Genomic DNA, 25,267 nt, shown 5'->3' on the forward strand with positions numbered 1-25,267 from the left:
TTCACCAACCGAATCTCTAAAAGACAACATGGGAGACCATATAAAAATGCTTGCTTCATTTCATAGGTCGTGTGAGTCACTGGCATTTTGGCCAATCACAGAAGACAGGATAAGGATCGTGTGAGCTAAGGGTTGTCTTATATCCAAGTGGATTGTGTTTGGTTAGAGGTGACAATCAAAAAAAGCACTAAAATCATGTTCCTTACTTGCTCCTGTCTTTTTAAACAATGATCACTATTTTATCTAATTTTATTGAACTTTTTTTATCAAATGTTATCCACTTTCTGTGCGTGTGTGTGCGTGTATGTGTGTGTATGTGTATCACAGCTGTAATCATGCATGAAACTTGCCTTAACAATTAAATTTTAAGTTTAACTTCAATTTCAATACTACTTGACCATACCTATATAGATAAATTATTATGATTATTATTATTAATATTATTATTATATTCTTTATGCCAATGTGAAGGAGGCATACATACAATCCTGTAGTAAGACTGCTACCAAGAGGCATGTGAAGGTTTGGTCAAAGGATGCTGAAGAGGCCCTGAAGGAGTGCTTCAGGGTTACAAACTGGGACCTTTTCATGAACGCTCATGGTGAGAACATCGAAGGGATCTCTCACTGTATCAAAGATTACATCCACTTCTGTGAGGACAATGTTCTTACATCCAAAAAAGTTTGTTGTTTCCCCAATAATAAGCCATGGATAAATAAGAACATAAAAGGCCTCCTCAGCAAGAAGAGGGCATTCATGGCAAAAGACAGGGAGGAACTCCGGGCTGTGTAGAAAGAACTCAAGAGGAAGCTGAGGGAGGCAAAGCAGCTCTATAGAGACAGAGTAGAGTGTAACAGGGTTAGAAGTGTAGTTCTGTTAGATATTTGTTCTGTGGTGTAAATTACATTGTAACATATGTAATTTTGGTAAAAAGTGTGAATTTTATTTCGTTGGATAAGTTTCCTTTCATGGTTAAGTATTTTGGGTTCTTCTTCTACGCCTGTTTCTGGTGGAAGTGATGACGTATGCCTCCTTGGTGTGCTTCATGGGCTTCCATACCTCTGCTCCTCCCTCTCCTCACAGCGCGGTTGTGCACTGCTGAGGGTAGGTCGTAATGAAAATGCTGTCGAGTGCATTTGGTTGTTTACATTTGAAATATGAATAGTTTTGCCAATGTACCTACTGTATGTTATGTCTAATAAGTCTTGCTATGTTACTGTAGGGGTTTATGTGTGTTTTGAACCGCTAACATAAGACTTCGGGAAGTTTTGTTAGTCGATTTGGGCGCTGAAGGCTCAACCGTTAGTAGTTATGCTAGCGTGAGTTCGTCAACGGTTCTGACCGTATTCCCCTATATAAATAACTACTCTGTGTACATAGGTGGCGAGATGTACATGGGGAAGAGGAAGACTATTTATGTGGTTGTGTAATTGTTTTCTGCAGGTACGCTGACTGTTATTTTGTATTTGAATGTTCTGTGTTAAACATGTTCTATTTTATGTAATTTGGTGAATGTGTGTACATTTGAAACACACAACGCGGTTGTGCACTGCTGAGGGTGTCGAGATGTACATGGGGAAGAGGAAGACAATTTATGTGGTTGTGTAATTGTCTTCTGCAGTTCTTCGGAGGAATAAACTCTGGGAACCGGTTCGTGGCTCCGCCTGTCTTTGTCTTCTCTGGAGTGGACACCTACTCACATGCACACATCCTGACGCTGTGGCCCAAGTGAAGCACAAAACCTCCATTGTACTGTACAGTGACCTCAAAGCACAAAGATATACCTGAGATTTCGGTACCATAATGCTGGCATGGGTAGATAAGCGCCGTGGCATTGTGGGCACCGTTACAAGAGCACAAATTGAGACAGAATAATATCAATGAGGTGTCGAATGGGGTGAAAATAATGACTGGCTATAAGAAGTCACACACTGCTATGGAAGGAGACTCAAAGTTTGCTAATGAACTTAACCTGTTCTTTAATAGATTTGACACCACCTCTGCGTCTTACTCCGACCCAATGTCCTCACACACTATCCCTCCTCCCTACACCAACTTAGCTGATGCCTTGGGGTCTCTTCACATCCTTCCACCCAACATCTCTGCCAATGCTGCCTCCCCATTGCCCACTGATGCCATTTCCTCTATCAGCAGCCAAACAACATTGAAGTATACCTCACCTCCAATACCTCCTCCCCTGCCCTCACCATCTGACTCCTCATCAACACTACACAGGTCCAGGCTGGTGTGGAGCCACCGAGCTCAGGGTCTGTTAGCGGTCCAAGGGCAGCTCCGGAGCAGCCCAGAGAATTAGCCTGGGTGACGGTCCGAAGGAAACATACTCCTAAGCAGAAGCCCACGGCTCATCACCTGCCTGTTCACGTTTCTAATAGATTTTCCCCGCTCAGCGACACACCCGCTGAGAAACCGACTCTGATAATTGGCGATTCCATAGTCAGGAACGTGAAGCTAGAGACACCAGCGACCATAGTCAAATGTATTCCTGGGGCCAGAGCGGGCGACATCGAGTCAAATCTGAAGCTGCTGGCTAAGGCTAATCGTAAATATGGGAAAATTGTTATTCATGTCGGCAGCAATGACACCCGATTACGCCAATCGGAGGTCACTAAAATTAATGTTGAGTCGGTGTGTAACTTTGCTAAATTAATGTCGGACTCCGTAGTTTTCTCTGGACCCCTCCCCAATCTGACCAGCGATGACATGTTTAGCGCATGTCATCGTTCCGTCGCTGGCTGTCTAGGTGGTGTCCAGCAAACGATGTGGGCTTCATAGACAATTGGGCCACTTTCTGGGGAAAACCCGGTCTGATAGCGAGAGATGGCATCCATCCCACTTTGAATGGTGCAGCTCTCATCTCTAGGAATTTGGCCGAGTTTCTTAGCCGACCTAAAGCCTGATAATCCAGGGTGGGGACCGGGATGCAGAGACTCAGTCTAAAACGCTTCTCTGCAGTTTCCTTAGAGCCGCCGCCCCCTTCAAACCACATAGAGACTGTGTCTGCCCCTCGAACATATAAATCAAACAAATCAGAAGTTAACAGAAGAGGAGTTATTCATAAAAACTTAATAAAAATTAAGACCACTCCTCTTATTGAACAGAAAAACAGAACTGTTAAATGTGGATTATTAAATATTAGGTCCCTTTCTTCTAAATCTCTGTTAGTAAATGATTTGATAACTGATCACCAAATTGACCTACTTTATCTTACTGAAACCTGGTTACAGCAGGATGAATATGTCAGTCTGAATGAATCAACCCCCCTCAGTCATAAAAATTATCATGTTCCTCGAAGCACAGGTCGAGGTGGAGGAGTAGCTGCAATCTTCCAGTCAAACTTATTATTAAACTTTCATCCTCAGAACAGTTATAACTCATTTGAGAGCCTCACTCTTAGTCTCTCACATACAAACTGGAAAACACAAAAACCAGTTCTACTGTCATTTTGTACCGTCCACCTGTTCTTACTCAGAGTTTTTAACTGAATTCCCTGACTTCCTGTCTGATTTAGTGCTTAGATCAGATAAAGTCATTATAGTGGGAGATTTTAACATTCATGTAGATGTTGAAAATAACAGCCTCAGCATTGCATTTAATTCTATATTAGATTCAATTGGTTTCATTCAAAACGTTAATAAACCCACCCACTGTTTTAATCACACCCTTGATCTTGTTCTGACCTATGGCATCGAAATTGAACATCTAATAATTTTTCCCCCAAATCCCGTTTTGTCAGATCATTCTTTAATAACTTTCGAATTTAAAATGATGGATCATGCAGCGTCTGGAAGAAAATTCCACTACAGCAGATGTTTATCCGACAATGCTGTTAATAAATTTAAGTAAATGATTCCGTCTTTATTTGCATCTATGCCAAGTATAAACATAGTGGAGGGCAGCTGCCTTAATCCTACTCCCTACCAAATTGATCATGTTGTTGACAGCGCTGTAACCTCACTGCGTGAAACGCTTGATTCTGTAGCCCCTCTGAAAAAGAAGTTAGTGATTCAGAGAAGACTAGCCCCATGGTATAATTTACATGTTCGTACCTTAAAGCAGGCATCACGAAGGCTGGAAAGGAAGTGGCGTTCCACAAACTTAGAGGAAATTTTTCTAGCCTGGAAAAACAGTCTACTAACATATAAAAAAGCTCTCCGTAAAGCCAGAACTGCATACTATTCATCACTAATAGAGGAAAATAAGAACAATCCCAGGTTTCTTTTCAGCACTGTAGCCAGGCTGACAAAAAGTCACAGCTCCGTTGAGCCCAGTGTTCCCTTAGCTCTCAGCAGTGATGAATTTATGAGTTTCTTTACAAATAAAATCACAACTATTAGAGATAAAATTCAGCAGATGCTTCCTATACCTGCAATAAATGAATCTTTTACTACAGTAGCTCTTGAATCATCTGTAGGACCTCAGTTATGTTTAGACTGCTTCTCTCCTATAGATCTCTCTGAATTTACATCAGTAGTTGCTTCATCGAAATCATCAACGTGTCTCTTGGACCCCATCCCGACTAGACTGCTTAAAGGCACCCTGCCATTAATGAACTCATCTTTATTGGACTTGGTAAATTTATCTCTAGTATCAGGCTACGTACCACAGGCCTTTAAGACTGCAGTAATCAAACCTTTACTCAAAAAGCCTAGTCTTGATCCAGGAGTCTTGGCTAATTATAGACCAATATCCAACCTGCCATTTATTTCTAAAATCCTAGAAAAAGCTGTTGCTAAGCAGCTATCAGACCACTTACACAGGAATGAACTATTTGAAGATTTCCAATCAGGATTTAGAGCACATCATAGTACAGAAACAGCACTGTTGAAAGTTACCAACGATCTTCTCTTAGCCTCAGATAATGGACTTGTTTCGATACTTGTCCTCCTAGACCTTAGTGCAGCATTCGACACCATTGACCACAACATCTTATTACAGAGACTGGAGCATGTGATTGGTATCAGAGGAACAGCGTTAAAGTGGTTCCAATCCTATTTATCGGACAGATTCCAGTTTGTTCATGTCCATGATGAACCTTCCACACGAACAAAAGTTAGTTATGGAGTTCCACAAGGTTCTGTGCTAGGACCGATTCTGTTCACCCTGTACATGCTTCCTTTAGGATATATCATTAGGAAGCACTCTATTAATTACCACTGCTATGCGGATGACACTCAGTTATATCTATCTATTAAACCTGTTAACACAAACCAGTTAACCAGACTTCAAGCCTGTCTAACTGACATAAAGGCCTGGATGACCAGTAACTTTTTACTTTTAAACTCGGAGAAAACAGAAGTCATTATATTTGGGCCTAAAAATCTCAGAAATAACTTTTCTAAAATTATAGCTACTCTAGATGGCATAGCCCTGGCCTCCAGCACTACTGTAAAAAACCTTGGAGTTATTTTTGACCAGGACATGTCCTTTAACTCACACATAAAACAAATTTCTAGAACTGCATTCTTTCACCTGCGCAACATTTCCAAAATTAGGAACATCCTGTCTCAAAATGATGCAGAAAAACTAGTCCATGCATTTGTTTCCTCAAGGCTGGATTACTGTAACTCATTACTATCTGGATGTCCTAATATCTTAATAAAAAGCATCCAATTAATCCAGAATGCCGCAGCCAGAGTCCTGACAGGAACTAGCAAGAGAGATCATATTTCTCCTATATTGGCTTCTCTTCATTGGCTCCCTGTAAAATATAGAATAGAATTTAAAATCCTTCTTCTCACATACAAATCCCTTCATAATCAAGCTCCTTCATACCTTAAAGACCTCATAGTACCATATTATCCCAATAGACCACTTCGCTCTCAGAGTGCAGGCCTACTTGTGGTTCCCAGAGTTCTCAAAAGCAGAATGGGAGGCAGAGCCTTTAGCTATCAAGCTCCTCTCCTGTGGAACCAGCTCTCAGCCTGGGTTCAGGAGGCAGACACTCTCTGTACTTTTAAGGCTAGACTTAAAACCTTCCTCTTTGACAAAGCATATAGTTAGGGCTGGCTTCAGGCAACCCTGAGCCATCCCTTAGTTAGTTATGCTGCTATAGGCCTAGACTGCCCGAGGACCATCGGTGCACTGAGCTCCCGTACCCTAACCCCCCCCCCCCTCCCACCTCATGTATATTCCACCATTGAATGTTACTAACCTTGTGCTCTCTCTCTCCCCTAGTTTGTGCTCTCTCCCTCCCTCTCTCTCTCTCTCTCTCTCTCTGTACCTTCTGCAGGTGTCCCTGGTCCTGGAGCTGTTTATCGCTGATGTGCAGTCACTGGCCCCACCAACTTGCAGTGTCTATTTGTTGTTTATTGTTGCTGTTCTTTTCTCTCTGCTCTATCCACTCACCCCAACCGGTCGAGGCAGATGGCCGCCCAAACTGAGCCCGGTTCTGCTGGAGGTTTTTTTCTTCCGTTAAAGGGAGTTTTTTCCTCTCCACTGTCGCCAAGTGCTTGCTCATAAGGAAATTGTTGGGTTTTTAGTTTTAGTTTTTGGAAAGTGCCTTGAGATGATTTATATTGTGATTTGGCGCTATACAAATAAAATTGAATTGAATTGAATTGAACTATTCAGTTGCCACAGACATGGTGGCATGGATCAAAGACTACCTCACTGGGCGTCCACAGTTTGTTCGCTTAGATGACTGCATATCTGATATGGTGATGAACAGCACCGGTGCACCCCAAGGTACTGTACTGGTACCGTTCCTGTTTATACTCTACACCTCAGACTGCCGCTACAACTCAGGAACCTGTCACCTCCAGAAGTTCTCTGATGACTCTTCAATCATTGGATGCATCAATAATGATAACAATGAGGAATACAGACACTTGATGAGCTTTGTTGATTGGTGTAACAACAACTGTCTAAAACTCAATATCGAGAAAATTGACATGCCTTGGTTTCCTGTAGTCTGGTGCGTCTCCCCGAGTGTGTGCGACCCAGAATTTCTTGCCTTGTCCCCTCTCTCATGCCTTGGTTTCCTGTAGTCTGGTGCGTCTCCCCAAGTGTGTGTGACCCAAACTCCCATGCCCTGCCTTGTCCCTTAGCTTATGTTCCCAAGCCGTTTGTTCGTAGCTTTGATCCGCCCCGTTGCCCTGCCTTGTATTTCTGTTCCTTCTTTTTTTTTTCCTTGCTTTGAAAATAAAGTTAATTTTTAGTACTTCTGAGTACCAGAGTGGGCGTATCCTTCGTCCGAATTACAATTAACTTCCTCGAAACGTGACACCCAGTCCCTGTCTATATCCTTGGAGACGAAGTAGAGATTGTGGACTCCTACAAATACCTTGGAGTCCACATTAACAAAAAAACTGGACTGGTCAAACAATACAGTTGCACTCTTCAGGAAAGGACAGAGCAGACTGTTCTTCCTCTGGAGACTCTGTTCCTTTGGCGTATGCAACAAACTACTGCACATGTTCTATCAGTCTGTAGTAGTGAGTGCACTGTTCTTTGCAGTCGTGTCCTGGGGAGGTGGCATCAAGGCTGGTGAGGCCAATAGACCAAACAAGTTGAACAGGAAGGCAAAATCTGTTGTTAGACTGGAACTGGACAGTCTGGAGGCTGTGGCAGAAAGGAGGATGGTGGACAAAATCAACTCCATACTGGACAATTCTGCCCACCCACTTCATGAGGAACTGTAGCGAATAGGAAGTTCATTCAGCCACAGACTAATTCCTCCTAAAGCCAAGACTCAGAGATTCAGGAAGTCTTTTGTGTCCATGCCAATAAGACTCTATACATTATATATATTCCACAATAAAAATAATAATGCTGACACACACACACCACATACACACGGATACACGCACGCACGCACACGCACACACACACACACACACACACACAAACCCCCCAAAATAAATTATTACTTTATTACTTTATTAATTACTTTATTAATTACTATTCATTAATACAATTTAAATACTATTAAATTTAATAACTTTAAATTAGAATAACTGCTGTAACAATTGAATTTCCCCTTGGGGATTACTAAGGTACTTCTTCTTCTTCTTCTTCTTATATACCTGCCCCTCATCCCTAAATTTGACACCCCAGAAAACAGCTTGGTATACTGCTTCTGTTTGACGTGCACTACTTATTCGTCTTCCTTGAACCTTCCTACACCAGGTTAGCCAAGGTCATATCACAGGGGTTTATTGTGAACCGAAGAGGTGAACAAAGAGAGACAATGAGCACAAAAAGCAGGACTAACACCAGTGAAGCTAGTGAATGACCTAGGGCAGGTGTAAGGGGTCTGGAGGAGGGACTCAGAGTGGACCACCAACAGGAGGACAGAAGACCATGTATTTTCATTGCCAGGACTGAAGGCTGACACTGATCGGGGGGAGGAAGGACCTTGTTAGCGGATGGTGACAGGAGCAGGACAGTTTCTTACATGAGCATTAACTAGTTATAAAAAGGATACGTAGTGAGGGAATATGTTTTGGGTTTTTTTTTTGGCACAACTCCAGCTTTCTTCACAGTTAATTATCCAAGACAAGAAAAAAAACACATCCCCATTGAGAGTGAAACTTTCCTAAAAGAGACCCTCATAAGTTACAGGAATCTTTTGTTAAAGTTCAGGATGCAGGGAATAAAACAATATTTTAATTTAATTTAAAACAACATTGCCATGTTTGTAATTATGGAATTGATAAGACAAGTAATAATAGCATGAGCAATATGCAAATATTATAAAATACAGTTCAAACTGAAAAAAGGCTCCTTCTGAATACTTAGCAATGATCTAGCCTTACATCACAAAAAAATGCCAACCCCAACTGTAGTTGAGGCAGATATTTTCTACAGATGCCTGATGTGCTTCCTCTTTCTTTTACAGGCCTGTAAATCTGTCACACTCTCTCTCTTCTTGATATTGGTTCACACCAGATATGTATGGAATGGTTTCAGAAAGAGGATTGTATATTCAAAGGTGAGCTAATTTCAGGTCAAGTTGGCCAAGTGGCCCTAAATGAGTGATGCCTCATGTCCTTGGTGTGCCAGTTACTTTCCCTTAGGGCTTATCTAATTATCTGTTCATCTCATGGATAGTTAGACTTGGCTATATTTCAAAATGAAATATTAGGCAAAGACCAGTTTTGTCAAAATAAAAAGAATTTGCAAATTTTTGTGAATAATACATTTTATTTTACCCTATAATATATTTTCACTGAACAGTTTTTGTAAACAAAGGATTGACAAACACTGCTACTTGGGCGACACTCATAAAAACAATCTCAGGATCATTTAGAACCTACAAAGACACAGGGAGTTTCAGATACTGCTTTAGATGATGTTGTTTCAAATACCACATACAATTTATTCCTGTGTTTAATTATGGTGTAAGCTAAACTAAGAAAAATTTAACAGAAAAACACATTTAGAACTTAGTTACAATGACCCATCTAACACTTTAAATTGCTACTACAATTATTTTCAATGCAGTGTCCTTATGTAATGTGTAAGGTGCACAGGCTATTTTGACTACCACTCTGGCCCAACGTTGTAGAATTACAACATAGACATAAGGTGCACAAGATGCCCGGACCTATAAACACTTCTTCTATCCAATAGCATTGTGAGGACAAACAATAGGACCCATTAACTATGTAAATGTGGTCTTGAGAAAAAAAAAAAAAACATTTGCAGGCCATTTTTTAGAATAGTTAAAAGTGATGTTGAAATATTTCAAATGGCAAATGACAAAATGGCATAACATAATAATGATACAATAACAAAATGAATTAAAACCGTTGTTGACTGCATAAATGCCACTATATTGTATATTGCCATATTAAATATTTCTTCAAAAATCATATTAGGATTGATTTTTATTCATCAGATGTTTCTTGGTGTTCTTCTCTGGTTTGAACAAAATGATAAAACACTTTGGAGCAAATATACACAATGTTAATCCAAAACTGGAGGCCAGAATGGCAAATATCTCCACAGCCACAGTAAACTTCCCAGGAGAGCTGACATATGCTGGGATAAAAGTGATCCAGACTGCACAGAATATCAGCATGCTGAAGGTGATAAACTTGGCTTCATTAAAATTATCAGGCAGTTTCCGGGCCAGGACAGCTAACACAAAGCAAAAGACAGCCAACAGGCCTATGTACCCGAGCACAGCCCAGAACCCAATAGCTGAGCCTAACGCACACTCCAGGATGATTCTTTCTTTGTATATGGTGAAGTTTTTCATTGGAAAAGGGGGACTAACAATCAACCAAATAGTACATATTAAAACTTGGATGAATGTAAATGATAATACAGTAATTCTTTGCTGTGGAGGACCAAACCATTTCATGACATTACTACCTGGAAGTGTAGCTTTGAAGGCCATTAACACCACCATAGTTTTCCCCAGAACACAAGAGATACAGAGGACAAAGGTGATCCCAAACGCTGTGTGGCGCAGCATGCAGGACCACTCAGAGGGTGCTCCAATGAAAGTTAATGAACATAAGAAACACAGAGTCAGGGAGAAGAGCAGCAGGAAGCTCAGCTCAGAGTTGTTGGCCCTGACAATCGGGGATGTTCTGTGTTGAAAGAATATAGTCGCTGTTATAATGGCCAGACAGGCACCACCAACTGAGAACGTAGCCAGGATGACTCCCAGGATCTCACTGAAGGAAAGAAACTCTACAGGCTTGGGAAAACATGTGTCTTTCTCTGCATTAGGCCAGAACTCATTGGGACAAGGGAAACAATCAGTGGAATCTGAAAATATAAATCAAAAAGGACCTTTAGCAGTCCCATCATTGATGTGGTGATATACATGAGAAAACAATGGATTTTACCTGTAGCATTGCTAATCTCTCCCTCAGGACATGGTACACAATCATAACAGCAGATGGGTTTTCCTTTCTGCAGCACTTTATGAGTTCCTTTAGGACAGCTGTCAGTGCACACTGACACAGGAACCTGACAGACACAATACACAATGACAGAATCACACAGATATGCAGTTTTGATACAACAGCTGATATGACTCAGTTCACCAATGTTGAATATATCAATGTTCCTCACTTGTGTCCTGCCTTCCACCCAGGTGATGTTCCTGTTGATATGGAACTCCTGGCCCAGTGGCAGTGATGCATCATATTGCCCTACTGTCACCAACACAATGCTGCCACTCTCACTTTTCTGCCAGTTAACCAGCTCATATGTGGCCACAGGATCCCCATTGGCATCAAATGACACAGGATAACCATTTTGGGAAAAATTTACTTTCTTCAGATGAGTAAGAACCTGTGAGGATGAAAAAAGTAGAAGAAAGAAACACAGAAAACAATTAACAAGAACATTTCAATTCATAAAATAAACCTACTGCTAAAGAAAGTAATTGAACTGTTCATTCTATTATTTAACTGACCTGTTTGGGCTCTATGCTGCTGGTTCTGTCACAATGAGTTGTAGAATTAGTCTCCTGACACACTGCATTATGAATGGCATGTGCTATTGCATAAACAGCCTTGTACACCATGTTAGTGATTCGGAGCTGAGATGTGTCAGTGTACGGGCTCTGGAGTTTCTGTATGTCCTCGGTTCCATCACACACATTCTTGTCTGTGGCAGCACCTGCAAACATATAAAAACAGATGCAAGAAATTTCTGTCCTTGACACTCAGTCTCTTATGATGTTTATCATGAATTTTTAAAAAAATATATCTACTATGACTTTTTTCAATATCTGTACATTTCAAAAATATTTGTAGTGTTTAAATCATGTACTTTCACACATGAAGCTCCACTCAGACATGCAATGGACAAAACAGCAAAACTATTTGGGTACAAACATGACCATAACCTGTAGGATTATAATTCAATTCGGCAGCTTTCTTACTTTTTTCCAGTCTGCAGTTGAATGCACTCTCCCAGAACTCAGTAAGAATTGGAGAAGCTGCCAGTTTAGTGGGAGAGAGATCCAGCAGGAAGTCTCTAAAACCTGGGATGACAGATTTCTGAATCCCAAATCCGATGGCTCCAGCACAAAAAGTGAACCTAAGCAGGTCTGCATGGGTTATCCAGGCCTCACTGCCTATCCACTGACGAGGTGGGGAAGTTTCTCGAGACAGCTCCTCCAGCAGGATCCTCATGTCTCCAGTGGTTGAAAATGCCACAACAACCTTAGATGTTGACCTAAACAATTTATATCGTACAAATTTAAATTGGTTTGAAAGATGCCTCCAGATTAAGAACACAAACATTAAAAATAGGTGATTCTGTTAATGTATAGTATTGTTCTCACTGATATGAAAAAACTTTTGAATTTTCATCTGACTAAATATTCTGAGGTCATTCATACATAAATGCAGTGTCTGTACATGGAAAACAAGCACAATCAGAGATGTAGAAACCTGCGGATAACATCAGCCACTCTCTGGATCCTGCTACGTGGGTTGGTCCGATAGAAAGATTCAGAGTATTCAACACAGATCCCCTCTTTGTGTGCTGCCTCCAGAAAAGATGCCATGCCATTATTTCCATAGTCTGAATCTGACCGGACAGCACCTATCCAAGTCCAGCCAAAGTGTTTCACCAGCTTGGCCAGAGCAGCAGCCTGGAAATGGTCACTGGGAATTGTTCTGAAGAAACTTGGGTACTGATGTTTATTGGATAGGCATGCACAAGTGGCCGAGTGGCTCACCTGAGAACAAAACAATGCCATTCATGAATGTTTGGATAAAAACATAATTGAAGGTAACATATTTTATGGAAAAGACAAAATATTTACTTGAGGAATATTAAAGGACCCAATGACGCGTGAAATGGTGATGGATGGCGTGGACCCAGATTCACCAACAACAGCCATCACTGTACCAGATTTTGAGCAGTTGTCGCTGGTATACAACTCAGGATCCAGACCATTAGAAACCTGAAATGCCACATGCACCGCCATGAGCACTGAGGCACATGAGTCATAGATCTGATAACCGAGCCTGATGCCTGGGAGCAGCTTTGTACTGTTGTTAATCTCCTCGATGGCAAAGACCATTGCACGTGAAAAGCGCAGTTCACGGGTGTCAATGCTGCACACAAAGACAATTTATAATTGGAAGAAATGCAATTCGTAGTTATCAATAATAATTAGTTGTTGCACTGCCTCCAAAATCACCAAACATTAACAACAAATCTGTAGTTTCACTTAAAAGTAAGAAAAATGCTTTTTTCACATAGATGCTGTCTGCTTTTGTTTTTCTTCTATTTTATGTATAATTTATGAGTTAATAGCCTACCTAATGTAGGTCTTCAATGTGAATCAATAGATTGCCAAGCTCCAGTCAATGCTGCACACAATCATGTATCAGTTGACATCTAGGCTACATGATGAAGACTATTCATAATTTTCACATACTTATAGAGTATCAATGAGAACTGCACATTACTAATTAATAACCATGCTTTTCACACAGCCTTAGTTTGCTAATACTGTGAATATATTATTTGGAATTAAAAAATGTAACTAATTTAATACAAATTAAAACATAGCTGTCTTACACACCAGCTTTTCGTACTAACCTCCCTGTGCACTTTAATGGCCCAGGCACTGTGGTGTAGTCACGGTCCACTGTCTGCACATAATGGTGCATAGAGAAAACACCTCCAATAACATAATCACCATCCATTGAGAAAGCAGAAGGAAGAGTGGTACCTTGCAGTTTACATTTCACAGATAAAGCCTCAGCACTGACCCCAGCAGCAGCTCTAATCTCTGTGCACACATCACTTTGTTTCAGACCATCCCCACAACCATTCAACGTAAGAGCTGAGTTCAACCCAGTCAAACCCAGAGCTATTCTCAGACCAATAAAGAGAAAAGAGATCTCCATCTCTTAGGTGCATGTGAAAATAATTTTGTTTTCACTGGTTTATATAGTTTTACAGAAAAGCTTCACTCCTTCTGCTGTACGTCAGCTTACATTAGAGGACGCTGTTCCACGGTTTTCTAACGTTTAAATATTAGTCTTTTTTCCTACACATACTGTACAGCCTTTACAAGTTGCCTAATTTTTCTAATAAATTTACCACAGTAAACCATATAAAGCTTTAATAATGAACCTTTTACATGGGTTTCACTCATGTTACAGTGTTTGTATGTACATATATTATTCTTCCAAGTGCCTTAGATAAATGGAGTTGGAACAGCAAATTTAGATTTGGGCATTTAAAATAATAGTTGGTCTTGAAAATAAAAACTTGAAAAAAGTAAATATTGGCATTGAAAAATCTTTATTGAAAAAAGCTGTATTAGTATTTTAAAAAGTATTAATACTGAAATAAGCTGAATTAAACAAATCTATTATGTCCCTTTCATTTTATATTTTTTAAATTCAGAATTTTTTAAAAAATTTTATTTACGCTCCCTGTTTATAGTTATGGACAGTGTTTTTCAGTGTTAGATTTCTGTCAATGTTTTGGTACAAAGGACGGGCTTTGAAGGGAGGAGCTAAGGGTTGCTACATTTTCTGCATATAATTTGCATAACAAGGAGAGAACAGCGTGATTAATGACTTGCTGTTCGCTCTGACTGTATCCTAATTCAGGGGCCGCTTCCTTTAAGGACACAGTCTACAAAAGCATGACCTCCATAACCGTTGTAGACCGCATAGGCTGAGCTATGGGCCAAACCAAAGTGAGACTGACAAAACTACAGAGGATTTCGTATTTGCATCACCAGCGGTTCCTGCCCCTACCAATAAGTCACAAAGCACCACTCCTGTCACCTAGCAACCTTCACTGGTGCAGTTGGACCAGAATTACACAATAGTGGTATGAAAATTTAAATTAGTGATAGAGCCAGAAATTTTGCTTGCCATATTTTTCAGACTATAATTCGCACCGGAGTATAAGTTGCTTCAGCAAAAACAGCCTTCAACAGAAAAAAACATATAGTCACATATCTAACTATACTAATAGTCTAAATTAGCCTATGAAGAATGTAAACAGGACATAACAACAGAAGCAGAAGTGCATTTTGAAATTCATTCATCCGTGTCAATTAACATTAAACATCCGCACCAATGTCAGGGTAGGAGGAGATGAAACAGCACCTCCTCCACTCCTGGGTTGTCTGAATGCTGACACTCACTCCAAACTTTGTTTCAGCTGCATTGTCTGTCCAGACCAGAACATGATAGGCCTTCAACAGTGGCAAAGTTCATAACTATTCACATTGTGAGGAGTTCTTTCTTGTTTATGTGAGCAGTTCTTTCTTCTTTATGTGTGCCATCTTCCTGGACAGCCACTCCCCTCTCACTACCTGCGAGAGGCACGTTCCCTCCGTAGCTGAACAGAGAGGTGTCCGTGAAGATGGACACGAGTTGACAGAAGGCCCAGGGGAACCGCGTGTCAGCGTGAGGTGGCTTCCCCAGTACAGCAGGTCCGAGCCCATTGTTGGCAGGAGGAATAGCCTATGTTGCTAGTGCAGCACTTGGTCAAGCCTCAGGCGAAGGGACCACAGCTAAAGTTGCCTCGTATGTAATAGGCTAAGCAGCACTACTGGATGATCCTCCGACATCATCCCCACTACGCAAATTAATGGATCAAGCAGTGACTACATGATGATTAAAAAACCTAAGCGCTCAAACTAGCTCCACTGTCTGCCTCCATTACTTCTCTTGGGAGCAAGCCAGCAGAAGCAGGTCGTCAAGATAAAACAGAACCCCCATTTTCTGTCTGTGCAGGGGCTCCTTTGCCATCTTGACACACTTGGTAAAGGAGCTGGCGAGTAGCTGAACAGCAGACAGTTGAACTGGTAGCTGATCCCCTGAAAATGGAAGCTTATGAATTTCCTCAGTTGGTGAATAATCAAAACATAGAAATAAGTGTCCTTCAAGTCTACAGACGTGAACCAGTCCTGGTGAATGCACCACAGGAGCTGAGCAGTCATGAGCATTTGAAATGTTCTGACCTGCATCACCTTAAGCTGCGTCAGATTGAGAAAGGTCCTCATCTATCCCAGTTCCTTGGGGACCAGGAAAGAACAAGAGTAAAATCCACATGCAATATCCAGCAGTAAATAACGTATCTGGTATTTCTGTTAGCAGCACTCGTGCATGTGCTGCATTAAGGTAGTAATCTACATTTACCCCACTGAAAGGGTGAGGGGGCTATGCAAACTGAAAAGCATGGCTGGGCCTGGTGGTACCAGTGGTTGACAGTGAGAACCGGGAGGCCAGGAGGAGGACATCTTGGCCTCGGGCAATTCATGGAATCCCCGCCATCCCCCTGTGGAATGAGCCAATGATGCCGAAACTTCTCAGCTTCATCTGCACCAAATTGGAGCTCCTTCCCGCACAGGATTGGCTCAGAGATACAGCCAGATGTTTCTAGGTGCTATTGTCTGCTAGGCGGGCTGGTCCCATGCTCACTGGGGTGCAGAGGTCCAGGATCGTGCTATGTTATGTTTACCTTCTTGAAGATCAGGCACGGTCAGGCGGGAGGGCTTCAGGGTCCACCAGCAGTTCAGAGAGGGGGTGATGTTGTTTGTCTCAGCTGTAGTCTAGAAGACACATTCATGGGAACTATCCAGTAGCCTAGCAGTTAACGCTTCTTATGGAGTGGGCCGCCGACTGTCATTACACTTTTACCTGAACGGCAATGCCAGATTCTGTTCCAATGCTGGGACATTGGGAAAACCACTCAGCAACAGGTGGACCACCTGCATGATGGGGGATAAGGTCGATACCAAGTACCCACCAAACAGTCTACAACGCCACCATGGAAAGAGAAGGAGATAAGTGGTGATGGTGGGAGATCACTGCAAGACTCACACACGGCCGGGCAGGAGATTTTCCTTGGTGGAAAAAGTATTTCATTGTTTTTTTGGTTTGTCCCTTTGTGTTTCCATCTGGCAGAGCTTCTCAAGGGGCAGCTTCTTGAAGAATGCACAAGTCACCCTTGTAGTGAGGGCCCTGCCGATGTGATCTGCTCCAATGCAGCCCACACAACAGGGGGGCAGGTAATTCTCGGAAGGTGTAGCCACTTGCTGCAGTCTGCAGAAGCCATCTCTTTTGGAAACAGATGCTCTTTAGCTTGGAATAGTGCTCTTTATTGCTTAGGCTGAAGAAAACAAAGGGAAGAGTGTGCCCAAACCGCTGCTTATTTCTGAGTGCTGCGGATGTGATTGAGACACTAAGTTCAAGTGAGGGGGGCCCACACCAGGTGGGCATAGATGCATTTCTCTCCAGTGTGCAGCCACGAAGAAGCAATATGATCCATTAACAATAGTCCAGAGAGCTGTGCAACTTATATGTGTATATTTACAGTAATTTTGTGAAGTTGACACGAATGTTAGATGGCACTCTTAACATACGTCTTAAATAAAAATAATATTATACTGCCGAAAAAAAAATAGAAGCGTTTATGTTCATGCTAACGTAGAACTCCTTTCATCTTCCATAACCCCAACATTGACGCAGTTGTTTAATGTTATTTGACATGGATGAATACATTTCATAATGCAATTCAGCTTGTCAGCTTGCTAGCCTACATTCTTCCTGGGCTAATGTAGACATTAATTAGTATAATTAAATGTGACTTATAAACTAAAGTGATTTATAACATGAAAATTACAGGACAAATTAAATTAATAAATTCAGTCTAGTATATAATACAGGTATGTGCTAAAAAAAAAAAAACTTGTCATTTTGATATTGTTAGTTACTGAATGTGCTGGGATGTTTAACCTATGTTTGCGCTGCTTCTTTCGACAAGCACATTCATAAAGAAGAATTATAGAGAAAATGATTTTTATATTAATTCATTTAGTGGCTAAAATAAAATAATAGCACTTGAGAAACATACAAATTTATATGAGAAACATTATAACAATGACAAAGATAAAATATTTAAAACTTTGTTGAATCTGTTTAAAGGTTTAGGTCCTATATTATATGCTGCCATAATAACTATCTCCAAGCATCAGAAACTGTACTAGGATTGATTTTTGTTCATCAGATGTTTCTTGGTGTTCTTCTCTGGCTTAAACAAAATGATAAAACACTTTGGAGCAAATATACACAATATTAGTCCAAAACTGGAGGCCAGAATGGCAAATATCTCCACAGCCACAGTAAACTTCCCAGGAGAGCTGACATATGCTGGGATAAAAGTGATCCAGACTGCACAGAATATCAGCATGCTGAAGGTGATAAACTTGGCTTCATTGAAATTATCAGGCAGTTTCCGGGCCAGGACCGCTAACACAAAGCAAAAGACAGCCAACAGGCCTATGTACCCGAGCACAGCCCAGAACCCAGTAGCTGAGCCTAATGCACACTCCAGGATGATTCTTTCTTTGTATATGGTGAAGTTTTTCATTGGAAAAGGGGGACTAACAATCAACCAAATAGTACATATTAAAACTTGGATAAATGTAAATAATATTACAGTCATTCTTTGCTGTAGAGGACCAAACCATTTCATGACATTACTACCTGGAAGTGTAGCTTTGAAGGCCATTAACACCACCATAGTTTTCCCCAGAACACAAGAGATACAGAGGACAAAGGTGATCCCAAACGCTGTGTGGCGCAGCATGCAGGACCACTCAGAGGGTGCTCCAATGAAAGTTAATGAACATAAGAAACACAGAGTCAGGGAGAAGAGCAGCAGGAAGCTCAGCTCAGAGTTGTTGGCCCTGACAATCGGGGATGTTCTGTGTTGAAAGAATATAGTCGCTGTTATAATGGCCAGACAGGCACCACCAACTGAGAACGTAGCCAGGATGACTCCCAGGATCTCACTGAAGGAAAGAAACTCTACAGGCTTGGGAAAACATGAGTCTTTCTCTGCATTAGGCCAGAACTCATTGGGACAAGGGAAACAATCAGTGGAATCTGAAAATATAAATCAAAAAGGACCTTTAGCAGTCCCATCATTGATGTGGTGATATACATGAGAAAACAATGGATTTTACCTGTAGCATTGCTAATCTCTCCCTCAGGACATGGTACACAATCATAACAGCAGATGGGTTTTCCTTTCTGCAGCACTTTATGAGTTCCTTTAGGACAGCTGTCAGTGCACACTGACACAGGAACCTGACAGACACAATACACAATGACAGAATCACACAGATATGCAGTTTTGATTCAACAGCTGATATGATTCAGTTCACCAATGTTGAATATATCAATGTTCCTCACTTGTGTCCTGCCTTCCACCCAGGTGATGTTCCTGTTGATATGGAACTCCTGGCCCAGTGGCAGTGATGCATCATATTGCCCTACTGTCACCAACACAATGCTGCCACTCTCACTTTTCTGCCAGTTAACCAGCTCATATGTGGCCACAGGATCCCCATTGGCATCAAATGACACAGGATAACCATTTTGGGAAAAATTTACTTTCTTCAGGTGAGTAAGAACCTGTGAGGATGAAAAAAGTAGAAGAAAGAAATACAGAAAACAAATTCATTTATTTAACAATAACATTTCAATTCATAAAATAAACCTACTGCTAAAGAAAGTCATTGAACAGTTCATTGTATTATTTAACTGACCTGTTTGGGCTCTATGCTGCTGATTCTGTCACACTGAGTTGTAGAATTAGTCTCCTGACACACTGCATTATGAATGGCATGTGCTATTGCATAAACAGCCTTGTACACCATTTTAGTGATTCGGAGCTGAGATGTGTCAGTGTACGGGCTCTGGAGTTTCTGTATGTCCTCAGTTCCATCACACACATTCTTGTCTGTGGCAGAACCTACAAACATACAGAGACAGAAACACAAGCAGCAAATTTCTGTACTTGACACTGAATACTTTATATTTAGCATGCATTTCTTTTCAATTTTTACTAAATTTTCTGTCTGCTATGTCTTTTTTCAGTATCTGTACATTTCAGAAAGATTTGTTTTAAATAATTTGTTTTAACACATGAAGCTCCACTTAGATATGCAATGAACAAAACAGCAAAACAATAGAGATCCAAACATGTGATCATGATATAGGATGATAATTCAGTCATGCAACTTTCTCACTTTTTTCCAGTCTGCAGTTGAATGCACTCTCCCAGAACTCAGTAAGAATTGGCGAAGCTGCCAGTTTAGTAGGAGAGAGATCCAGCAAGAAGTCTCTAAAACCTGGGATGACAGATTTCTGAATCCCAAATCCGATGGCTCCAGCACAAAAAGTGAACCTAAGCAGGGCTGCATGGGTTATCCAGGCCTCACTGCCTATCCACTGACGAGGTGGGGAAGGTTCTCGAGACAGCTCCTCCAGCAAGATCCTCATGTCTCCAGTGTGTAAAAATGCCACAACAACCTTAGATGTTGACCTAAACAATTTACATTGTACACATTTAAACTGGTTTGAAATATGCCTCCAGATTAAGAACACAAACATAACAAAAATATATGATTCTGTTAATATATGGTATTTTTCTCACCGACACAATAAAATCTTTTTGAATTTTCATCTGACTAAACATTCTGTGGTTTTTCATACATAAATGCAGTGTCTGTACATGGAAAACAAGCACAATCAGTGATGTGGAAACCTGCGAATAATATCAGCCACTCTCTGGATCTTGCTACGTGGGTTGGTCCGATAGAAATATTCAGAGTATTCAACACAGATCCCCTCTTTGTGTGCTGCCTCCAGAAAAGATGCCATGCCATTATGTCCATAGTCTGAATCTGACCGGACAGCACCTATCCAAGTCCAGCCAAAGTGTTTCACCAGCTTGGCCAGAGCAGCAGCCTGGAAATGGTCACTGGGAATTGTTCTGAAGAAACTTGGGTACTGATGTTTATTGGATAGGCATGCACAAGTGGCCGAGTGGCTCACCTGAGAACAAAACAATGCCATTCATGAATGTTTGGATAAAAACATAATTGAAGGTAACATATTTTATGGAAAAGACAAAATATTTACTTGAGGAATATTAAAGGACCCAATGATGCGTGAAATGCTGATTGATGGCGTGGACCCAGATTCACCAACAACAGCCATCACCATACCAGATTTTGAGCAGTTGTCACTGGTATAAAACTCAGGGTCCAGACCATTAGAAACCTGAAATGCCACATGCACCGCCATGAGCACTGAGGCACATGAGTCATAGATCTGATAACCGAGCCTGATGCCTGGGAGCAGCTTTGTACTGTTGTTAATCTCCTCGATGGCAAAGACCATTGCACGTGAAAAGCGCAGTTCACGGGTGTCAATGCTGCACACAGATACTTATGTTACTGTTGATAATGCAGGATACATGATAAAGACAATTTATAATTGGAAGAAATGCAATTCATAGTTATCAATAATAATTAGTTGTTGCACTGCCTCCGAAATCACCAAACATTAACAACAAATCTGTAGTTTCACTTAAAAGTAAGAAAAATGCTTTTTTCACATAGATGCTGTCTGCTTTTGTTTTTCTTCTATTTTATGTATAATTTATGAGTTAATAGCCTACCTAATGTAGGTCTTCAATGTGAATCAATAGATTGCCAAGCTCCAGTCAATGCTGCACACAATCATGTATCAGTTGACATCTAGGCTACATGATGAGGACTATTCATAATTTTCACATACTTATAGAGTATCAATGAGAACTACACATTACTAATTAATAATCATGCTTTTCACACAGCCTTAGTTTGCTAATACTGTGAATATATTATTTGGAATTAAAAAATGTAACTAATTTAATACAAATTAAAACATAGCTGTCTTACACACCAGCTTTTCGTACTAACCTCCCTGTGCACTTTAATGGCCCAGGCACTGTGGTGTAGTCACGGTCCACTGTCTGCACATAATGGTGCATAGAGAAAACACCTCCAATAACATAATCACCATCCATTGAGAAAGCAGAAGGAAGAGTGGTACCTTGCAGTTTACATTTCACAGATAAAGCCTCAGCACTGACCCCAGCAGCAGCTCTAATCTCTGTGCACACATCACTTTGTTTCAGACCATCCCCACAACCATTCAACGTAAGAGCTGAGTTCAACCCAGTCAAACCCAGAGCTAATCTCAGACCAATAAAGAGAAAAGAGATCTCCATCTCTTAGGTGCATGTGAAAATAATTTTGTTTTCACTGGTTTATATAGTTTTACAGAAAAGCTTCACTCCTTCTGCTGTACGTCAGCTTACATTAGAGGACGCTGTTCCACGGTTTTCTAACGTTTAAATATTAGTCTTTTTTCCTACACATACTGTACAGCCTTTACAAGTTGCCTAATTTTTCTAATAAATTTACCACAGTAAACCATATAAAGCTTTAATAATGAACCTTTTACATGGGTTTCACTCATGTTACAGTGTTTGTATGTACATATATTATTCTTCCAAGTGCCTTAGATAAATGGAGTTGGAACAGCAAATTTAGATTTGGGCATTTAAAATAATAGTTGGTCTTGAAAATAAAAACTTGAAAAAAGTAAATATTGGCATTGAAAAATCTTTATTGAAAAAAGCTGTATTAGTATTTTAAAAAGTATTAATACTGAAATAAGCTGAATTAAACAAATCTATTATGTCCCTTTCATTTTATATTTTTTAAATTCAGAATTTTTTTAAAATTTTATTTACGCTCCCTGTTTATAGTTATGGACAGTGTTTTTCAGTGTTAGATTTCTGTCAATGTTTTGGTACAAAGGACGGGCTTTGAAGGGAGGAGCTAAGGGTTGCTACATTTTCTGCATATAATTTGCATAACAAGGAGAGAACAGCGTGATTAATGACTTGCTGTTCGCTCTGACTGTATCCTAATTCAGGGGCCGCTTCCTTTAAGGACACAGTCTACAAAAGCATGACCTCCATAACCGTTGTAGACCGCATAGGCTGAGCTATGGGCCAAACCAAAGTGAGACTGACAAAACTACAGAGGATTTCGTATTTGCATCACCAGCGGTTCCTGCCCCTACCAATAAGTCACAAAGCACCACTCCTGTCACCTAGCAACCTTCACTGGTGCAGTTGGACCAGAATTACACAATAGTGGTATGAAAATTTAAATTAGTGATAGAGCCAGAAATTTTGCTTGCCATATTTTTCAGACTATAATTCGCACCGGAGTATAAGTTGCTTCAGCAAAAACAGCCTTCAACAGAAAAAAACATATAGTCACATATCTAACTATACGAATAGTCTAAATTAGCCTATGAAGAATGTAAACAGGACATAACAGCAGAAGCAGAAGTGCATTTTGAAATTCATTCATCCGTGTCAATTAACATTAAACATCTGCACCAATGTCAGGGTAGGAGGAGATGAAACAGCACCTCCTCCACTCCTGGGTTGTCTGAATGCTGACACTCACTCCAAACTTTGTTTCAGCTGCATTGTCTGTCCAGACCAGAACATGATAGGCCTTCAACAGTGGCAAAGTTCATAACTATTCACATTGTGAGCAGTTCTTTCTTGTTTATGTGAGCAGTTCTTTCTTCTTTATGTGTGCCATCTTCCTGGACAGCCACTCCCCTCTCACTACCTGCGAGAGGCACGTTCCCTCCGTAGCTGAACAGAGAGGTGTCCGTGAAGATGGACACGAGTCGACAGAAGGCCCAGGGGAACCGCGTGACAGCGTGAGGTGGCTTCCCCAGTACAGCAGGTCCGAGCCCATTGTTGGCAGGAGGAATAGCCTATGTTGCTGGTGCAGCATTGGGTCAAGCCTCAGGCGAAGGGACCACAGCTAAAGTTGCCTCGTATGTAATAGGCTAAGCAGCACTACTGGATGATCCTCCGACATCATCCCCACTACGCAAATGAATGGATCAAGCAGTGACTACATGATGATTAAAAAACCTAAGCGCTCAAACTAGCTCCACTGTCTGCCTCCATTACTTCTCTTGGGAGCAAGCCAGCAGAAGCAGGTCGTCAAGATAAAACAGAACCCCCATTTTCTGTCTGTGCAGGGGCTCCTTTGCCATCTTGACACACTTGGTAAAGGAGCTGGCGAGTAGCTGAACAGCAGACAGTTGAACTGGTAGCTGATCCCCTGAAAATGGAAGCTTATGAATTTCCTCAGTTGGTGAATAATCAAAACATAGAAATAAGTGTCCTTCAAGTCTACTGATGTGAACCAGTCCTGGTGAATGCACCACAGGAGCTGAGCTGTCATGAGCATTTGAAATGTTCTGACCTGCATCACCTTAAGCTGCGTCAGATTGAGAAAGGTCCTCATCTATCCCAGTTCCTTGGGGACCAGGAAAGAACAAGAGTAAAATCCACATGCAATATCCAGCAGTAAATAACGTATCTGGTATTTCTGTTAGCAGCACTCGTGCATGTGCTGCATTAAGGTAGTAATCTACATTTACCCCACTGAAAGGTTGAGGGGGGCCTTGCAAACTGAAAAGCATGGCTGGGCCTGGTGGTACCAGTGGTTGACAGTGGGAACCGGGAGGCCAGGAGGAGGACATCTTGGCCTCGGGCAATTCATGAAATCCCCGCCATCCCCCTGTGGAATGAGCCAATGATACCGAAACTTCTCAGCTTCATCTGCACCAAATTGGAGCTCCTTCCCGCACAGGATTGGCTCAGAGATACAGCCAGATGTTTCTAGGTGCTATTGTCTGCTAGGCGGACTGGTCCCATGCTCACTGGGGTGCAGAGGTCCAGGATTGTGCTATGTTATGTTTACCTTCTTGAAGATCAAGCACGGTCAGGCGGGAGGGCTTCAGGGTCCACCAGAGAGGGGGTGATGTTGTTTACCACAGCTGTAGTCTAGAAGACACATTCATGGGAACTATCCAGTAGCCTAGCAATTAACGCTTCTTATGGAGTGGGCCGCCGACTGTCATTACACTTTTACCTGAACGGCAATGCCAGATTCTGTTCCAATGCTGGGACATTGGGAAAACCACTCAGCATCAGGTGGGCCACCTGCATGATGGGGGATAAGGTCGATACCAAGTACCCACCAAACGGTCTACAACGCCACCATGGAAAGAGAAGGAGATAAGTGGTGATGGTGGGAGATCACTGCAAGACTCATACACGGCCGGGCAGAAGATTTTCCTTGGTGGAAAAAGTATTTCATTGTTTTTTTGGTTTGTCCCTTTGTGTTTCCATCTGGCAGAGCTTCTCAAGGGGCAGCTTCTTGAAGAATGCACAAGTCACCCTTGTAGTGAGGGCCCTGCCGATGTGATCTGCTCCAATGCAGCCCACACAACAGGGGGGCAGGTAATTCTCGGAAGGTGTAGCCACTTGCTGCAGTCTGCAGAAGCCATCTCTTTTGGAAACAGATGCTCTTTAGCTTGGAATAGTGCTCTTTATTGCTTAG

The 25,267-nt window shown here is 41.4% G+C and overlaps 1 protein-coding gene across 1 annotated transcript; it reads right to left on the minus strand.

The window, feature by feature from the left end:
• Window positions 1-9,838: 9,838 nt before the first annotated feature.
• On the minus strand, window positions 9,839-21,840 carry LOC113134350 (uncharacterized). The gene is made up of 19 exons (XM_026313692.1): window positions 21,734-21,840; window positions 20,910-21,204; window positions 20,533-20,822; window positions 20,015-20,310; window positions 19,532-19,737; window positions 19,176-19,397; window positions 18,947-19,070; window positions 17,963-18,866; window positions 16,925-17,088; window positions 16,617-16,687; window positions 16,438-16,528; window positions 13,546-13,702; window positions 12,761-13,055; window positions 12,384-12,673; window positions 11,834-12,165; window positions 11,399-11,604; window positions 11,053-11,274; window positions 10,824-10,947; window positions 9,839-10,743 (listed from the first exon to the last, which is right to left on the minus strand). The coding sequence occupies exons 1-19, from the start codon at window positions 21,838-21,840 to the stop codon at window positions 9,839-9,841; spliced, it is 5,301 nt and encodes a 1,766-aa protein (XP_026169477.1).
• Window positions 21,841-25,267: the final 3,427 nt, after the last annotated feature.

The sequence above is a fragment of the Mastacembelus armatus genome, chromosome 13, assembly GCF_900324485.2.
Source record: "Mastacembelus armatus chromosome 13, fMasArm1.2, whole genome shotgun sequence".
NCBI lineage: Eukaryota > Metazoa > Chordata > Actinopteri > Synbranchiformes > Mastacembelidae > Mastacembelus > Mastacembelus armatus.

Coding starts and splice junctions, on each gene's coding strand:
- LOC113134350 (XM_026313692.1), bottom strand. CDS start 21,840: ATGGATGGTGATTATGTTATTGGAGGTGTTTTCTCTATGCACCATTAT. Junction 20,311..20,532: donor GTGGCTGATATTATTCGCAG/GTTTCCACATCA, acceptor TAAATTGTTTAG/GTCAACATCTAAGGTTGTTG. Junction 13,703..16,437: donor CGTGCCTGATCTTCAAGAAG/GTAAACATAACA, acceptor GTGCTGAGGCTT/TATCTGTGAAATGTAAACTG.